The sequence below is a fragment of the Grammomys surdaster genome, unplaced genomic scaffold (genome assembly GCF_004785775.1).
Source record: "Grammomys surdaster isolate TR1022 unplaced genomic scaffold, NIH_TR_1.0 255, whole genome shotgun sequence".
NCBI classification, from domain to species: Eukaryota; Metazoa; Chordata; class Mammalia; order Rodentia; family Muridae; genus Grammomys; species Grammomys surdaster.
Window position 1 is genome coordinate 3,936,168 of NW_021604696.1, and position 19,257 is coordinate 3,955,424.

Here is a 19,257-nt window from a genome sequence, read left to right on the forward strand (position 1 = left end):
ACTACATCCACATCCTAAAGTATCAACTACTACATCCACATCCTAAACTATCAACTACTACGTCCACATCCTAAAGTATCAACTACTACATCCACATCCTAAACTATCAACTACTACATCCACATCCTAGTATGTGAAGTCCAAGCAGCAGATGTCAAGCACTGGGAGGGTGTGAGGTGGACAGTTTGGAAGTGAAGAGCCAACACTGACCGGCAGGTGGGTCCTGAGGGCTCACCCTGTGACAGCCTTGGAGAAGGGGAACCTGACTGGAGGAGCAATGACCCCAAGGAGGACCTGTGGAAGATCTTTCGGGCTCTCTTTTAAGGTGAGTCCCGTGTCATTCAGACTAGTCTTGTTATGTGGCCAAGGATCCCTTGAACCCTTGTAGTCCTGTTTCCAGAACTACAAATACAAATCTCCAGCTTCTGCTCGGTTCATCGTGCCTTGGCCCACTCCGGTATGACAGTACTTCTGGCTCCTACCAGGGGAGCAGCTCCCTGTCACCACCCCTCCACCATGGTGCTCTGCCTCACCACAGAACCACCAACAGTGGAGCCAGAGGACATGCGCCATGATCACTAATGCCGTGACCTCTGTTTTCTCAGGTAACTGTACAGCAACAGAAAGCTAATTAGCACACGGAGTAACTACTCATGGGTGTGAAGTTTTGATCTGAAGATAATAAAATATCCCAATTAGATAGTGCTGACGGGGGCTGGAGAGATGGCTCAGCGGTTAAGAGCGCTGACTGTTCTTCCAGAGGTCCTGAGTTCAATTCCCAGCAACCACATGGTGGCTCACAACCATCCGTAATGGGATCTGATGCCCTCTTCTGGTGTGTCTGAAGACAACTAAAAAAAAAACCATGTTAAAATATATTAATTCTATTTCAATAAGCACACATGGTTAGGATTTATTTTTATTTTACACGTATGTATGAGTGCCGGCATATATGTATGAGGACTACTTGTATACCTGGTGCCCAAGGAGCCCAGAAAAAGGCATCAGATCCCCTGGAACTGATTAGTTCCAAGCTCTTGTGAGCCACTTCTCTGAGTGCTGGGGACCGGACCCTACTACTCTGCAACAGCAGCAAATGCCCTTCAGTCAGCTGCCTCTCCAGCACCTCAATACATTACTCTTTTAAAGTGTATATGGAGATTTGTCTTTCCTCTTCTATCCACGGTACTTCTCTTTGCTAAACTTCCCAAACATTTCTGTTTCATGTAACTGCAAAGTGTAGTTCGCTCAGATTCACCTGGGAAACCTATTTCTTAAATCTATCCAAGCTGACTTTTAGAGTGAAATCCGACCTTCTCTAGACTTCACATGCTTTTAAGTATCACTTGCTATCAGCTAGTCTTGGAGACAGCTACCCAATAAAAGGACATAGAGCCTGAACTCACAATACCAGCACTTAAAAGGAGACGGTACGGTACAAGCCAGGCACAGTGGCACACCTGAAATCCCAGTGCTCAGAAGACAGAAGCACAGAGCCTGCCCTAAGTCTGAGCCTGGGCTACATAAGAAGACCCAGTCTCACAAAAATGAAAACAACGAAGGGAGGGGAAGAGTAGGAAACACACACACACACACGCACACACACACACACACTGACACTCACACACATGGGGGGTTGCACACTTACAGCCTCAAAATGCAAATGACTATCATTTAAGAAACTCTGGACTTTATCCTTTGGTAAAATAGTGAATCGAAACCGAAGCAGATCCATTTCTTGTTGGATGAACCATCGTCTAAGATCTTCCCTGAAACGCAAACAGAAACAGGAGTGTGATGAGTCACCCGGTGACTCCTAGACTCAGGAGACCTTCTGAGACGACACTCGAGGGCAGTGAGGAGCAGGCGTGCTCTCTGCACCGCCACCGCTGTGCACCCCGACCCATCTGACACAGACGTGAGCACTGCAAACCCACGGGAGGGAGGCCCGGGAGTGTTATAAAAAGGATTAAATGAGGAACATCTTGAGGAAACCTGCGCAAACATTGAATAACATAAAAATAGCTCACTGCATTTAAACTTCCAAAGGGTCCGTTACATTGAGAAGTAAGGCACTCCTTCTTCAAAGGTCCATGTCCAGTAGAAACACCAAAACCTCAAAAGTAATTTTACCTCTGAACGGATGAACATGTGTACACTTTGACAACTGAAAGTTTAAGCTTTATAGGAAAATTCAATATTTTAAAGCCAAAATAAAAATATACTTATCCATAAGAGTAGCATTCACATTATAACTACTGTATATAAAATAGTTTCATTTCTGTGAGATGACTTTTATAGACTACCAATTATTCAGTGACTATGGAGGTTATATGGATTACATATGGTTTTCTTACAAAGAAAAAAATTCTAGGTCTCAAGCTTTAAGCCCAAAAAGGCTATCATTTATACCCTCGAGAGAAGAAACAATTCAAGATACTCAACTCATAACCTACTAATAAAAAGAAACAACCATAGCTCTAATATTTGATCAAAAATTAGTAAGGGGGAAAAGTTTAACTGTAAGAAAGCAATTAACCCCTTCTACCTCTAGGTGGCAGCATTGACTCATAATTAACCAGCTACCGACAGAAACTAGCTAAAATGTATTAAGTTCTTACTTCTCAAATTAGAAAGCTTTCACCAAATACAAGTGCATGTTTGAATGAGTGTTTCTTAGTAATACTGCCACTTTTTCTTGAAAGAGTTTCAAAAGTAGCCCTCCTAATGAAATCTCTTATAAACTTAAATCCCAAAACGTAGAGCCTCTCTCATTAGGTTATCGCTGAAATACTGAAATTTATTTTCAGTATTTTCCAGTAAAAAACTTATTTCTGCGGCACGCTGGTTCCACCGATATTACTGTGAGTTTTTCTGCAGTCATTTTAAAAGACACACCAACTTGATAAGCATAAGTTTATAACCCACGAGATAGAAGTGGTGTGTCAGGATGCAGGTGTATACTCACGACTGGCAGTAGGCAAGTCGCAGGATAAAGTGGGAGATGTGGTCTCTTCTCCTCGGCTCGTACTCATCCTCCAGGTTCTCCTGGAAAATAAGGCCGTGGGAAGAAATGAATGTATTGGAATGACAAGAGGGGTAAAAAGACGCTGGCTCAACACGTTCATGCGCTCCGGGATAATTATCTTGTTATCAGCCACAACCAGGTGAAACTAAGAACTACACTCTCTCATTGAAAGCTCCAGAGCAAAGCCAATTTCTGCCTTCAATCAGCTGCTGCTCCTAACTTTCCTAGACCCAGGATGTTCACCCTCTCCGTCAGCTCTACAAATCAACCCTCAACTTCTTTCATTTCGATAGCTCTAGGTATGGACAAAAAAAAACTGTACATACACACATACACACACACACACACACACACACACACACACACACACGAGTAACCAAAAGCTGACTGACTTTGTTCTCGGCATTTGGACTAGAACCTAGGACTTCAGAGTGTGGTGTGAGTGTGTGTGTGTGTGTGTGTGTGTGTGTGTGTGTGTGTGTGTGTAGTGTGTGTGTATACATATATATGTATATTTGCGTGTGTCATAATACTATATATTTATACATAATATAAAATAATACATACACATGTAAACATGTATTTATATACATGTACATAATAATTACAGTCAGCTTTTGGTTACTCTTACAAAATAGAGGAGAGACAGGCAATTTAAAAGTTCATTCTTGGCTCACAGATTTGAGGATTTTAGTACTGTCATTTATTCTACCACTTTGGGGCCCAGAACACTGTGGGAGGTAGGTAGCACATGCCGGAGCAGGGCCACTTACCACATAGGAGCAGCAGAAGCACCCAAAGGTGTAGACCAGGGTGTCACTGTGACCAGGGTGTCACTGTGACCAGGGTGTCACTGTGCCCTTCAACAGATGCTCCAACGACCAAAATCCTCCCACTGAGCCTCATCCTCATCTCTTAGAGATTCCATCTCCCTTCAAATACACCGAGCTGAGACACTCCAGATTCAAACAACAGCACAACGCCTATAAGCAGCAAAACTGGGATTGATACGGACACATCTCCCTCCTCACTTCCTAGAGAGCAGCTTCAGTCTTCACCAGCTGCCCTGAGGCTCCTTCTCCAACGGCACTGAGATTGTGTATACACGTGGCATGCTGCCTCCCCTCCCATCTCCATGGACACAGCATCTGCTGCCTCCCCTCCCATCTCCATGGACACAGCATCTGCTGCCTCCCCTCCCATCTCCATGGACACAGCATCTCTCCTTCACTGTCCAGTAACTAAAACCTTCAACTCATTGGCCGTTGCCTCTGGTGGCCCTTGGTCGGAAAATGACTGTGAAAGACATCCTAGTGTCGTGCCCACTGGTCAATCCAAAACGGGTGAGCATACCTGCACACACACACACACACACACACGCATCACTCGCACAAATAAAAAACAAACATACATGTGTGTCATGTATAATGGTGAGTGCACATGTATCTTGTCCTACCTCTCCCTGTAATATTTCGCTAAGCATCTTACAAGAGTATCCATAGCCACCTCGACTCTCTCCCCCAACCACTGCCACTGTTCTGGTTTCTGCCCTGTCTGCAGGGTCATCCGGATGCTAAATCCACTGCACACTGTACAACTCATCCTACGTCATCTACCTTACGTTTCTGAAACTGTTAGGATTAAAATACCATCACAAAATAAAATGCCACGGATTAAAATCTCGGCTCTACCGTTTACCATATTACAAGAAAACAGAGTCCTTGTTCATAAAATAAGACGGTAATGTTACCTGGCGCATAAGACAAACTACATTAGAGTACATTAAGTAATGTATTTACAGCCAGAATTACAAATATCTGATGCTGTTTTGCTGTCAGTATTAATATGATCACAACTATTCTTTCCCAGTTTGTTTCCTAACTCTCACAAAGCTATCTCCTTCCCAGACTCCTCCAATCCACTCACCTTAGACGCTGGTATTCTCCTCCACCTCTCCCCCATTCCGTCTCTAATTATTTCCCCAGTGCACTCACACTTAAGCCTTGTTGATGCTAACCTTCTCAGAGGCCTCCTTTCCCACTAGACACGCGTTCCAAGTCCAGACTTGTATATGCAGATGCCCACAAGATACTGCCACAGACACACCCAAGTCATGTCTAGAACAAAACCCAGCTTCTTGGTCCCAGGACTAGCTCCTCTTGTTGTGTGTCACACCCTAAAATGTCACCACCTGGACACGGGACCTCACTGTCTGCAGTGGGTCACCGGGGGCAGATCTCTGACTATAACACCCACTTCTGGTTGTGGCTGTGTCCTCTGCCTGCTGTCTGCCACATGAGATGAGGAACCCCAACTGCACACCCCCACCATTTTGAAATCTGCATGTTCCCACCTTTACGAAGGCTGCCATGCCTCCACTGCTATGATGAAGTATGGCCACAAGTAAAACCCCTCTTCCCTTCAGTTACTTCTGTCAGGTACTTAATGAACTAATATACTGTCCTAAGCAGGGACCTGGGCACTATAACTATTCTCTCTGGTCTTCCCTTGGGATAAGCCACTAAAATCCTTTGAGTCTACGTTAATATCCCTTCCGCCATCCCCATCACTCAAAAATTCAGACTCTCATCATTCCAGGCTCCTGCTCTCTCCTGTCCTAGACGACCTGATCAACCTGCTGCTGGCAATTAACCTCCCAAAATAAAAGTGTCATGGTATCTGTCACCATGCAGTTCCAAGCCAGATGTGGCACCGCACACCTGCTACTTCAGCCAACAGTGCAGGGCCAGCCTGGGCTACTGCACACCTGCTACTTCAGCACTCCAGGGGCTGATGAACAGTGTAGGGCCAACCTGGGCTATATCACAAGTGCTAGGAACTTGGACTGTGGAATAACTCTCTCCAAAAAATCAAAACAATAAATAAATAAATAATAAATAAATAGCAGTTCCAGAACTTCCTCCTCTGGTCACCCTTCGAAACTGCCCCTGCCCGAGCAAGGCAGCCACTGTACATGCTCCTGAAGTACACAGAAAAGAACAGCATGCATCACCCTGTGACACGGAATACACAGGCGATCTCTGTGGTCAGTCCCTGGGTAGAAGGCGAGGGTCTCACTAAGCACCCTGCACAATATACAGGACAGTCCTGCAATGAGGAGTTAGCAGGCCCGAGGGTGGGAAACTGCTGTATGACAATCATCTAACTCCATGCCAATCACCTCAGCAAAATGTGCATTCTTTCTAACGGTCGAAACTATGCTCGTCTTTATAAAAGCCTGTGCCTAATAAAAGCCCCTTCCCATAACTTACACTCGGTGATGTAAACACAGACAGACTGGAGGGTGCACTCTCCCTCCGCCTTCCTGTTACTTACTCTGTAGGAAAACTTGAGCTTTCGGATCTCGGCTTCCAACTTACTCTGGTATTGTTCGGTTCCTTTCACATAGCTCACGCCAAGATTTTCAATTGCTTTAAGCACTGGGTGGGGGGGAAGATTAAAAGGGAAAAAAGTTTAAATCCAAAACGATTTTAAAAAGACTAAATCAAAGATAAAAACCTATGGAGAGCAATTCTCTAATTATTTGTTCTTAGAATATTTGACAATATTAACAACTTTGTTTCCTGCGGGTACGTCACATGAACTGTGCTTGGAAGTCGATAAACCACACCAACGTGCAGAAATACAAGGTAATCTAACACCCAAAAGATGCTCAGCCAGGGAAGATGGAAGAATGATAGGTGATCTCTCCTGCTGTACCAAGCCACCAAATGCTGAGAAGTGAAAAAGCCTGCGTGTCAGTGTGAAGAAAAGCTTTGCAGTTTGGAGCAGCCTTGACTGAGCGTATCAGTAAGATGAAAAGGAGGAGAGAGAGGGAAAAAAAGGCCTCCCTTCCCCAATGACTTCACAGCAATGAAAGGCACCAAGTCATCCAAGAGAGCCATCCAGAGCAGAAGCCACAAGTGCTCAAAGGTTTCTAATGCCATGTGCACAACTTTCTCACACAAATCCCCCCGAGGAATGTTTCAACATCAGACATGAGTCTTCTGCACTGCCACCTAAGCACACGACCACAGTCCACTGGTTCCATCCTGCTATGGTATGCACATGTCTCCACTTCCCACGTCGTCCTCTTGTGGTACCTGCTCCCTCGGACCTGATCTCCAACCACTCACCAGACCCTGTTCATGACACCTCCTTAGCATCCTTCAAGCCTTTCCCTATCACTGCCTCTGTTGCCGGGACCTTACCATCTCACCTGACAAAAGCCAAGGGCTTCAATCACTAGGAAACATCTGACACTGCTAAGCTTCCTGTGCCCTTCCCCACCCACCCTGTCTTCACTACACTGGACAGTAAGAAGTGCTTTCTCCTGGGTTGACAGCTCTTACCATGTTGCTCTAAGAAAAATGAACAGTGTTTTCCCATCTTCTGATTACTCCAGCAAGAATATTCTGGAACATAAACTCTGAGAGTGCTTGCATTTGTCTCGGTTCCGTGGCTAGCTCATTCACGTCTCCCTTCACACACAAAGGATAAGAGGCCTCCGGTTCAGTGGCTACATCCTTCTCACACCTCAGTCCTGCTTGGTATAATATGCCTTCAGACGTCCGTACTTCTCCACTCTCCCTCAACTTCTCACCGGAAGCAGAGCTCTCCTTCACGGCTGCAAGCCTTTGTAGAGACCGTCATCTCAGTCTGGAAAAGCCCTTCACTGCTTCTGTTGGAAAATCCCTACTTTCTGCTCATTTCTTCAGAGACCAGACCAAATTTCAACTCTCTAGGAAACCTTCCTTAACTAGACTAAGCTAGTTAGTCTCATTTTCATGCTCCAGGGGCATTAATATTTACTTCTACCGAAGCAGAAAGTAATCTGATGTATGATTTCCACTCTGCATGTCTGTCTCCACATGGTAGATATGGTTTCAACATAGAGCTTAATTGCATTCTTCATTACACAGTCCCAGCCACCTGGAAGCATAGTACTCAATACGCATACTACAGTGAATAAATGAATAACAACCCTTCAACAGCAAATCATCAATATATGCTGAATTGACTGCTGAACAGAGATGAACGGCCTGTATTCGTTGCCACAAGTGATATCTGCGTTTCTCAAGAACACAAACATTGGAATTTAAAAGCCACTTACATTTAACTCTGTCAAAAGCCAAGTTTTCAAACTCGGTCAACGATATGTTTTCAGTAGGTGGCTGCAGGTAAAACTGAAGACTGTGAGGGTAACAAGCATTTCTCTGGTCACCTGCCAATCTCAGCTTCTTCCGGATCCTTCCTGTGAACTGCATCTTGACCACCTTTTGAAAAGTAGCGAAATAAATACGGAGACACACATTATATATTACATATTGCAATATATAGTGCTTAGACAGCAATGCAATATATATAACATACACACACACATATATGTTAAAACGACGGAAAAGGGCTGACACAGTAAAGTAGATGTGTATGGAAACACAAAATGCTCAGACCGTTTTAAAGTGATTATACCTAGACGATGCCCTTCTGCGTTGTCTAGATCTTCTACATACATCTATCATAACGGGGCAGGTGAGGGAAGGACTCAAACTGGGAAATATGCAGATAGTGGCCCTTGTAAGAGAGAGTGATCAAGTCATGTTGCCTGCTCACTAGATTTGTTTCGCTACCCTCAGGCATCTGAGAACCCAAGAGAGGATGAGGTTTGGGGGGGGGGGTGTTAAATTCCTGAAATCAAGGGAAAGAAAAGTAGATTCTACCTGGATGTGAGACTTGCTTCCCTTACTTATAACTCTGGAATTCAGCCTTTCCAGAACATTCAAAAGTGCCTCAACTTCCCTCCCGGCTCCAGTGCCTTCCGGGATCGCCCCCACCCTCATCCCACCCAGGGGCTCCCTCCTACCCGACACCACCTGTCACTCGGTCCAACCAGGTCAACTCGCAAGCTTCCAACTCCACGGTTTCTCTCCGTCCCAAATAAAACCGCAGGATAGTCTTTAGCCAGCCAGCAACCAAAGTGGAAGAAACACCCGCGCTGACAGCCGCTCTTTCCCAGTGGCGGGAGAGTTCTTTTGGGACCGGAAGCGGAAGTGAGACACTGAAGTCCCACCCCTGGTGCCCCGCCCACCGCGGTGCGGCGCGGGAGCGACTGAAGGGACTACGCGTCTCGTGCATTCTGCACGCCGACAGACTTCTTGATGCTGATTTTGTATTTTGTTTTGTTTGCGGATGTGGGTTCTTTCTGAGACCGTGTCTCGCACTGCAGCCCGGGCTACCTTGGAATTGGTGGCGATCCTCCCGCCTCAGCCTCCCACAAATACTGGGTTTAGGCTGAGCGACAACGCCCTCCATAGAACAGCTTGAATCCAAATGGTGGGGATTTTGTTGTTTTGTTTTCCAGAATGTAAGCTGCCCTCGGTGCGCGGAGACGCCTTTGGGCTCGGAGCTGCAGTGCAAACGGCAAACATTCCCACGCTGTAGCCAGAGTCGGGGTAACTGAGGCTACGGAAGCTCGGGGGCGCTTTACCGATGGTGGCCTCCCAGCTCTCGTTCTAGGAGGTGGAGAGGAGCCGGCCGAGTCCGCTTTGCCCCTGACACAAGGACTGTCCCTCGTTCTATTAGCAACGCTGCCATCATCTTCCTAAAGAGAAAAGAGCTTTAAGAATGACGTCAGTTTGCTCATCCACGCGCGATACTCGCCAGGGGGCGTCCGAGCCGAGCATAGACTCGGGAATGGAGGAACCTGCAGAACTTACCAGAAGCGGTCCAAGACCACAGGGAGGCCAGCTGGGTGGACAACCGAAGAGCCTGGCGGGCCGCTGCCGTCTACAGTGTGTTCGAGGCGGCGTGTCCCCCTTTAAAAAGCCGCAGACAGGCCCTGGGAAGGGGCTGGGAGTGGCCTGGTTGAGAAACGCATAGTATATTCTAGCACTTTGAAGCCTAAGATAGACTAAATCGGAGGCAGTCCCTTGAACCGGAACCTGTTTATCTGTCAATTTTTATTCTCAAGCCGCGCAAAGCGAGCTCTAGTATTAGCCCCAATTTACACATAAATTGGAATGGTGACTTCCAAAGGTTACCTGACAAAAAACAGAGCTGAAGTGTCTATCAGGGGGCTCCACTCAACTGTCTCACTGTCCTGATTTCACTCATATGGCAGTAGTGTACACACTTCCCCTCTGTGGTCTACATACAATTGTCATCACCAAATTCAAAGAAACTCCTAAAACATATGAACTGCTTTTGGGGGGGGGGGGGCTAACTGAAGCACAGAAGGAGGGATACCCGTGAGTAGTCTGAGGACACCATGGAAATTTAAGTAAAATCACAAAGAATACAAAGAAAAAACTAAATATCTGTACTAGCTGCCTTTACAACATACCAAAAGCCTATTTCGTTTTCGTTTGTTTGTATGTATGTATATATGTATGTAATATATAAAAGCATAAAATTGCACATCTAAAAAAGTCCACAGAGTTATTTTGCAGTCAGAAAAGATTTACCGTCTTGATGGTTAATACCATCGAGTGTTAAAGAGTATGAGTTTATTGGAGAAAACGTTAACAGAAACTGAAAAGTTAACTCATGAGAAAGTGTTTATTACCATCGGCAATGACGTTTTTCCTTGCAAAATTGGCAAATATTTCACAATAAAAGAGCTCATCGTTGCCGTGTATGTCGTTCGCTTGAAGCCCCACCCCCATTCTTTATGACCCCCATATGTTGCCATTATTTTTTTTTCTACACTCCAATTACGAGACAGGGTCTCACTATGTAAACCAGGCTGGTCTGAAGTTGGATGTGTAGATATGGCAGACCTTGAGCTAACAAAAATCTGTCTGCTTCTGCCTCCACAGTGCTAGAATTTAAGGCATGTCCTGCCGTACCGGATTTATTTTTATGTTTATAACCCTCTACTACAGAGTTTTCCAAACAAGAAATATTAGAAAATATTGTCTTCTTTTTTAAAATGTGCCTATAAGCCAGTTTTGTAGTTTCAAATGATTCAAGGCCATTACTTGTGGCTTAAGAATTGCATGGCTATTTGACTGTAAGCTCTTTTTTGGACAGCCCCTTTCATTTATCTTCATGTATTCCTTTATACTGTTAGGGTCCAAGAATCGCTGAAGGGAGACCCCAAACTCAAATAGTATGCAAGGGCATTTATTCTTCAGAAACTGCCGGCATGCAGGGGTCAACCATTCATCCAAATGTCAACGGCTTGAGAACTCATCAAAATCCTCTTTTATGCGGAGCTAGGCGAATTTTCCAGAAGGGTTAAGTAACCTCTAATATGATTGATAGGGACAAAGCAGTGACATTAGGACAATTTTGATTGGCTGCTATACTAGTTCTATTATATTTGGTGAGACCTTGAAAGAATTTCAGACACCAGCTCAGGTCTGGCCTTGTTATCCAGAAATGGATTCAGCTGGAGACTTATCCTCCCTAAGTCAGGAGTGTCACTGATCAACAGCCCATTGTCAGTGGCTTCCTCTGAAGAGCTAGTTTGCTTCCCGGGGAATTAAAATTTTTTATCCCCAAGAGTTTTGGACCTTTCAATACCATCTCTTAAATGCCTACCTTCAAAATTAAAATACGAAGTGACTAATGTCATTTTATGACTAATTCATAAAGAACTAGAAAAATATGTTTAACCATACCAAAATCTTATTATGCCATGTAATAGTGGCCTTCACAACATACCAAAAACCTATTTTGTTTTCGTTTGTATGTATGTATGGGTAGGGGTGTTTTTGTGTATTCATGTGTAGGGTCAGCTTGTATGTGCACCATGCAGTGACAGACAGAGGCCAGAAGAGGGCATCAGATCTCCTGGGACTGGAGTTACAGGCTGCTGCAATTCACCAGGTTGGGGGCGGAGCGCGGGGGGGGGGGGGGGAAGAGGCTGATTAGAACCTGAGTGGAAGAGCAGCAAATGCTCCAGACTGCTGAGCCATCTTTCCATCCCCCTAAAAGCCTATATTTGATCTCAGAGAACAAAATAGACTGAGTCTATCAGCTATGCCAGCATTGTTATTTTCTAATGTCAGTGTAGGTCACTGCACACTATAAAGATGGTTTTCTGTATCCAGAGGCAATTGAAAGGCAGATGTCCCTGTTGCAGCAATAATCCAGACATCTCGGAGATGCTGTCAGTGAATGAGCTCTTGTGCATCTGTCTCATCAACAATGACGGATTGGTATAATACTCAGCTCTGGCAAACAAGTCTCTGGGCAAACTATGGACGCTGGCTTCATAAAGGGGAAAAAAATATACACAAACGCAATTTTACTTTGCTAAACCATAAGCAGTCAAGAACAGGGACGACTGTGCCCTTTCTGTAACCACCACTCCTGGATTCTGAAAGCCTTTAGTAATTATTTATGAAACAAGATTGATGAGTCCCGGAATGATGCTGGGTTCGGCTTCACATTAAACAGATGGTTTGAATCAAATGTGACTCTAACCTAAGGAACTTCGAGTGCTCGTCCGAAAACTGTATACGCATTCCTTCTGGAATGACTCGGCTCCCCGGTTTATCCCGTAATAAAGCAGAGTACCTTTCGCAGCATAGTTTCCATGACTCATTGCTGAGCACTGAGCACAGAGCCTGTGCTGGACAGTACCAGCTGCAGACAGCCTAACCCGGCTGGCATTCGCCCTTACTTGACTTCGCCGCTCCAAAACTCCTATTTTGTGGTGCGTTACACAGTTGAGGGTTTAGTCGCCATATTTGGTAAGTCAGACTGCGTCTCTAATTTTTTTCCCAGTTTGGGGTCTGCTATCCTAAAGGGAGGACGTGCTAAGAATCTTTACCAAGTGAGCATGCTGTGACCACAAGCCCTGTCAGCCCTGCTCACATGGAAAGCACAGGAAAAGAAGTCTTTCCATCAGAGTGGCTGACCCATAAAAACTTGGCCACCTTCTTCTCCCTCCACCCTCCTGACTTCATTTCCTATTTCTGAGAGTTTGGCTATGAAAGAAGTCTAGAAACAACCATCCCGTTCTTCCTCTCTTGGCTTCCATCAGCCTAGCAGGGAAGGTGAAGAGAGCAGGAGAGAGAACATACCCTTAAGAGGTACTACAGGGAGGAAGAAATGCCCTCCCAGATATGAGCACGGTTTCTTTTTATTCTGGAAACATCAGGGAGCCTACTAAGTGCCAGGCAGGGTTTGCTGATGAAAGAGCCACACACCTCTACCCTCTTGAACTTTATGGTCTAGTGGGAAAGAGAAACAAACAAACAAACATATGAATTAATATAAAGGACTGCCAAGCAATAAACAATTCTTCCAGAGGAGGCATATGTAGAATGTTTGAAGGAGCCTTAGAAATTCTAGAAAGAATGGCTGGGAAAGGCTGGACAAGCATGTGACTACAAAGCAACAACAATAAGAAATTTAAAGATTTTATCTGTGTAGCTTTGAAGCGTGTATCAATGGGAAGATTGTTATAGTCTTTCAGTACTTACAACACTGCAATATTAATTGAGCAGAATAGAGAATCCAGAGGTGACCCCACACCTGCAAAGAAGCCTGCATGTGACAGATCCACTGCTCAAGTCAATGGATCAAGATGGACAGTTTTAAATGACTCCGGGACAAATGGCTCTCTGTGGGAGAGCAGTTTTATTCTCTATCTCTCACTACCTACAGATATCAACTCCAGCTAGTGAAAGACCAACTCAAGAGAGGTAAACTAGTAAGACTTTCAGAACAAACATATACATAATCTTTATACTGTCTGTGTTCCAAAGAGGTCCATGTGCATGACAGTACAGGCACAGTTGGCAGGCAGCTGTACTCTCTACTATTTGGGAGGCTAAAATAATGATATAGCTCATAACCACCATCTGGAGGCCACTTGGAACAGCACAGCGAGACCACATTTCAAAATGAGGGTGTGATGGTTTGTATATGCTTGGCCCTGGGAGTGGCACTATTATAAGCTGTGCCTCTGTTGGAGTGGGTGTGTCACTGTGGGCATGTGCTTTAAGACCTTCATCCTAGCTGCCTGGAAGCCAGTCTTCCACTATCAGCCTTCAGATGACGATGTAGAACTCAGCTCCAGCTGTACCATACCAGCCTGGATGCTGCCTTGCTCCCACTTTGATGATACCGAACTAAACCTCTGAACCTGTAAACCAGCCCCAATTAAATGTTGTCCTTTCAAGACTTGCCTTGGTTATGGTGTCTGTTCACAGCAGTAAAACTTTAACTAAGATGGGGATTAGAGGTGGAAAGACACTAATAAAAGCAGCAGAGGCTGGAGAATGAAGAGTGTGTACTTCTCTTACAGAAGGCCCAGTTCAGTTCCCAGCACCCATGTCAGACAGCCTACAACAGAATTCGACACTAGCTGTAAACTACCCAACCCCCCTTTGCTGGCCTCATGTACATATGCCCATACATAGACACACACACAGGCACACACACACACACACACACACACACAGAGACAGAGAGAGACCGACAGAGAAAAAAGAGAGACACACAGAGAAAGAGAGAGAGAAGTACAGAATTATCAAATAAATTACAAAGAAAGAAAAGTATTAAACAATTCAGAGCTGAAAAGCAACGGTGGCTGTGAAATAAATTGAATGTCCACACTGTTAACACACTGTACATGTAAAATGGCCAATTCTGTGCTATATATATTTTAACCACTTTAAAAGCACAAGCTAAAAAGTAAGAAGTCACAAAAGTGGATAATGAGGGTGAAAATAAAAAGAAAGGACTGATTTGGGGGCATACATTAGAATAAAGAACTTAAGTCTAAAATTAAGTACACGAGTATTCTAATATCCACAGAATTGGAACAGTTGTGACCAACACAGAATTAATATCCAAATATAACTAGTAAAAACAAAAAAAGCAGGGACTTGGGTTGCACCAGTTAGTAGAATGTTTACCTAGCATGCAGGAAACCCTTGACTCAATCCCTAGTAACACATAAACCAGCAAGGTGGCACATACTGTAACCCCAGCTACGGGGAAATGGAGGCAGGAGGATCATCCCCAAGGACATAGGGAGTTGATGGGCCACCCTGTATAGAATGAGGCCCCATCTCCAAAACTAGAAGTAAATAAGCAGATACTCAGTAAAGAATGAGGGACATTTTCAGGGCAGCGGAAGCAGTGCTAACTGCACAGATGAGAACACACAGGAACAAGCGGGGAGATGGACACACACAGCAACACCACAGTCAAGGTCTGAGGATACAGAATCTCAGGAAGACTTCCTGTGCTTTGGAAACAGACAAACCGACGCCAAACTAGTGTCACCTGGCAGGTCTCCACGTGTTTGCCCTTGCTCAAGAGTTCGAGTCTAAGCACTGTAGAGCTTCAAGAGAAATGTTATGCCTATGCATCAAAACACACAAGAATATTCACAAACACATCAAAACACTAAAACACCAGACCCTATCCACTGCTAGGGAAATAAATTGTAGCCTTTTCACCCAATGAAATAGTAAAAAAACAATATTCAATGTAAACAAATGAACTGCAGCTGGAGTAAGCACAGAGTCATGAATGGCCTGGTGACATGAGGGAGCGGGTCACTCGGGCATTTATTTATCTGCTAGGTATATTTAATTTCCCATCCCTTATCAAAAACAAACAAACAAACAAACCCACCTCACTCCATCCCTCTAGCCTGTTCTCTGATTCCAGCTTGTTTGGGATTTATAAGCATTTTTTGGTGCCATGTGCTTACACTTAGGTTTAGTCCCAGAAGGAGTAGAGAAGGAACGAGGATCAGTGCGTTTACTTCCTAAGCTCTCTCCCTGCAGGGCTGTGTTCTTCAACATGTCACTACACATCTCAAGGTAGTTGACGCTGATGTTGAATGGCTTGCTGGCTTTGGGTCTGGTAGCAATTCCTCTCCCTCCACAGGACTAGTAACATAACAAACTGACTTAGAGCACGTGTTCATAAATTACCTCAAAGACACAAAAATTTAGCGTATTTTGAGTGTACCGTCCGCCTTCTCTTGGACTCTGATACAATTTAGGATTCATATTTTTAAAAAAAAAACTAAGGATTTAATCAATATAGTATTGAAGAATACATACTGAAGGACAGGCAGCCATTCAATTCAAGACACCAGCAACCTGCAGAAGAGACATGCATTGGTGGGACCTTTGTGCCGACTTTCTCTTCCCAGGGAATATATAGAGACCTTGTAATATTGTAAAAGAAAATGAGATTTTGGAAAATGGATTCCTGACATCTCAGTGGGGCAATTTCCAGAGAAGTAACTTCTGTTCTCCTTCACATCACAATCCCCCCCCTTCCTCCTCTTCCTCCTCCTCTTCTGTCTTGTCTCTGAACACTATGGGGGGCATGGCAAGAAGGTTCTTTTCACTAAGCCACCACCTTTGCCTGACTTCTTATCTCCAATTGACAGTAGCCCCAGACACTCACAGAGAGGTATAAGTACATACATACATACATACATACATACATACATACATACAGAGAGAAAGAGAGAGAGAGAGAGAGAGAGAGAGAGAGAGAGAGAGAGAGAGAGAGGCATGTCATTCACCCATGCACACATGCACCTTGCAATAATGACCTGCTAGGGACCCACTGTGCATCCGAGACACACTTCGTCCTCCCTGGACCTTCTCAGCATCCTGATTACATCTAGAAGGTGGCAATGGGAGGCAGGTCTGTGTGTTAATTTGGGCAGCTCCCTCAGATTAGAAAAGTATGCTGCTGACCACAGAAACCCCAGGCTAGGCCAGTGTGTTTGTTGGTGAGGTGAGGTGAACCTCACCCTGAACACGGAAGCAGCAAAGCTGTTCTCTCGGAGGATTGTTTCTAGATCTAAGAGACTGAAAGGAATACAGGGTGATCTTTTTTAAAGTCTATCTTTGGCTTAGCGATGAGAAACTAACTCTAAATATTAGTATTTATGAATCATGTCTTACATAGATAATTGCCGTAGGCGCGGTAAGGCCAACAGCTTCATTTTCTCTGGTCAAGTTAACTTTCTGGAAGAATTCTGACAGTATCCAAAGATTACGAGAAATGCCTGGTTTTAATAATCTCTGATTAAAACCTAAGCATTTAGTAGAACTTTATTCTCTATTTAAATTTAAGCTGGGCTGAACTCCATCGTACAGGGCACCCCAACCTTAAATCGTCTTCAGTAGTGATGTTCAAAGACATTGGCTTGAAAAAAAAGACTGCCTAAAAACCCCAAGAAACAGCCCTCAAATCCAGTTTTACCACACACACACACACACACACACACACACACACACACACGGACAGCATTTCGATGCATTGTCCAAATAACCTCCTTGGTGAGATTGACTAAAGTGAACAGGTCATTTCACATCATTCCCTCCTGATCCCAGCAGCCTTTAACTGCCATGTGACGTCAAACTACCCTGAAAATCTTATTTATTTTTAAATGCAAGTCTGATTCCTCATCCACAAGGTCCTGAGATGGAGAAGACCGTCTCGCTGGGTTTTCCGCTCTGCCTCTATCCCTTCTCTCTCCCAGGACAGACACTCCACTGCAGCCTGCTGAACTGGATTGAACTCCTACATATTCATCCCTGACTTAAGCCAGATGGGCTTCCATGTGCCATGTGATGTAATCCTCCCCAAAGACGTGTTTTCACTCTTGATTTTGGCTTTCCGATCAAAACTCCTGATGAAAATATTTTCCTTCCATTGGCTGAGCTTTGGAAACTGAAGAAGGTGTCAATACGACTCTGTTAAGGATGCCAAGATCTCATTCCAACTTGACTGATCGATAATCACATCTAAAAGCCTCCCTGGAAAACGATCTTAATGGTTTACTAAGCAGAAGGCATGCATTAGAAAGGAATCCGTCTAACGTTTATTAATATAAACTGTTAAGGGTGAATGTTAAGGTCTTCTTGGGGGCTCCCAGAGACTGAACCACCAGCCAAAGCCCATACCAGGGCTGGACCTAGGATCCCTGCACATATGCCGGTACCCCAACAACTGGAACGGGGGCTTATCTGGCTCTGTTGCCTGCCTGTGGGTCCTGTGGCTCTAGCTCAACTATGTTGGCTGGACTCAGTGGAAGAGGATATATCTAGTCCCCAGTGACTTGAAGTGTCAGGGTGGGTTGGCACCCAGAGGGGGAAACCTCACCCTTCTCAGAAATGATGGGTAATGAGGGAGGGATGGGGAAGGGGTCATGTGAGGGGGAACAGGAAGGAGAAGAGAGCTTCAGTTGGGATGTAAATTGAATAAATAAATTAATTAATTGAAGAAAATGAGGGCTAGTCTCTTTCAGAGCTCTCAAAAGATAACCCATCATAGTAGATTAGGGCCCATCTTTATTTACCTCAATTTTCTTATTAAATACTATCTCCAAAGACACTCATATTCTGAGGCACTGGAGTTGGGACTTCAAGTTAGGAATGTGGTGGAGGACACAGTTCGCCGTGGCCCCTACCTAACGGATACATAGGAAATGTTATTGGACTTTGTAGTGAACATAAGTCGCTGAAGTAGAAGCATTTAGGTGACTGTTGGGGAACACTCCGAGGCTCAAAGGCTCAAAGCACTAGCTGAAGGGATGGGGCATCAGGGTACCTTCCAGAGAAAGACATAAAGAATGAGGGTTCTACATCTTAGCATACCTTGGTTTTGAGTAAAGTCAGTAAATGTTAGATCAAACTCAAAGTCAAAAATTGGCCGAAGTCACACGGAAGCTCCATTTTACGGCTTTTCGTCATGATGGAACAAGATTTAGCAGTCACTTATCAATGTCTTGGTGAGTGGGGATTCATTGTACACACAACTGCTCCCACACAGAGCTAAGATGGTGAAGGTCCCACCAGGGAGAGCACTGTCTCATCTGTGGAGCATCCTGCTTCCTAGATAAGTGCACCGGCCCCAGGGGACATCGGTTCAAGTACAGTTGTGCTTCAGGCTGGGAGTGTGCACATAACCCAGCACTAGGGTGGCTCTCCATCCTAATTAGCATACGGTTGCAAATTTCACTGGGAATACTAGCAGCCAATATATTAAAAACAAACAAACAAACAAACAAACCCAGCCATGGGAGCAAAGAAGATGTTAACATTTGAGAAACAAGCGTTCAGCAGATGGTTTTTATACTGGACACTTTATACTGCCTTTGAAACATTTCTGTGAGTGTAACATTATTTCAAATTTAAAAGGGTTTTGTTTTGCTTTGTTTTTTTTTTAAGATTTTATTTATTATATATATATGACAAGTACACTGTAGCTGTCTTCAGACACACCAG

The 19,257-nt window shown here is 44.5% G+C and overlaps 1 protein-coding gene across 2 annotated transcripts in view; it reads right to left on the reverse strand.

Annotated features, from left to right (window-relative positions):
- Prim2 (DNA primase subunit 2) overlaps positions 1–9,036 on the reverse strand; it is a 205,486-nt gene extending 196,450 nt beyond the window's left edge. The window contains exons 1-5 of one of the 2 annotated variants that reach the window (XM_028775407.1): positions 8,902–9,036; positions 8,142–8,304; positions 6,365–6,468; positions 2,969–3,048; positions 1,649–1,769 (exon numbers count right to left, since the gene is read on the reverse strand). In XM_028775407.1, the coding sequence (XP_028631240.1) occupies positions 1,649–1,769; positions 2,969–3,048; positions 6,365–6,468; positions 8,142–8,295 (459 nt within the window). In that variant the 5' untranslated portion in view covers positions 8,296–8,304; positions 8,902–9,036. Of the gene's footprint in view, positions 1–1,648; positions 1,770–2,968; positions 3,049–6,364; positions 6,469–8,141; positions 8,305–8,891 lie in introns of both variants that reach the window. The other variant, XM_028775408.1, reaches the window with a different exon arrangement.
- Positions 9,037–19,257: the final 10,221 nt, after the last annotated feature.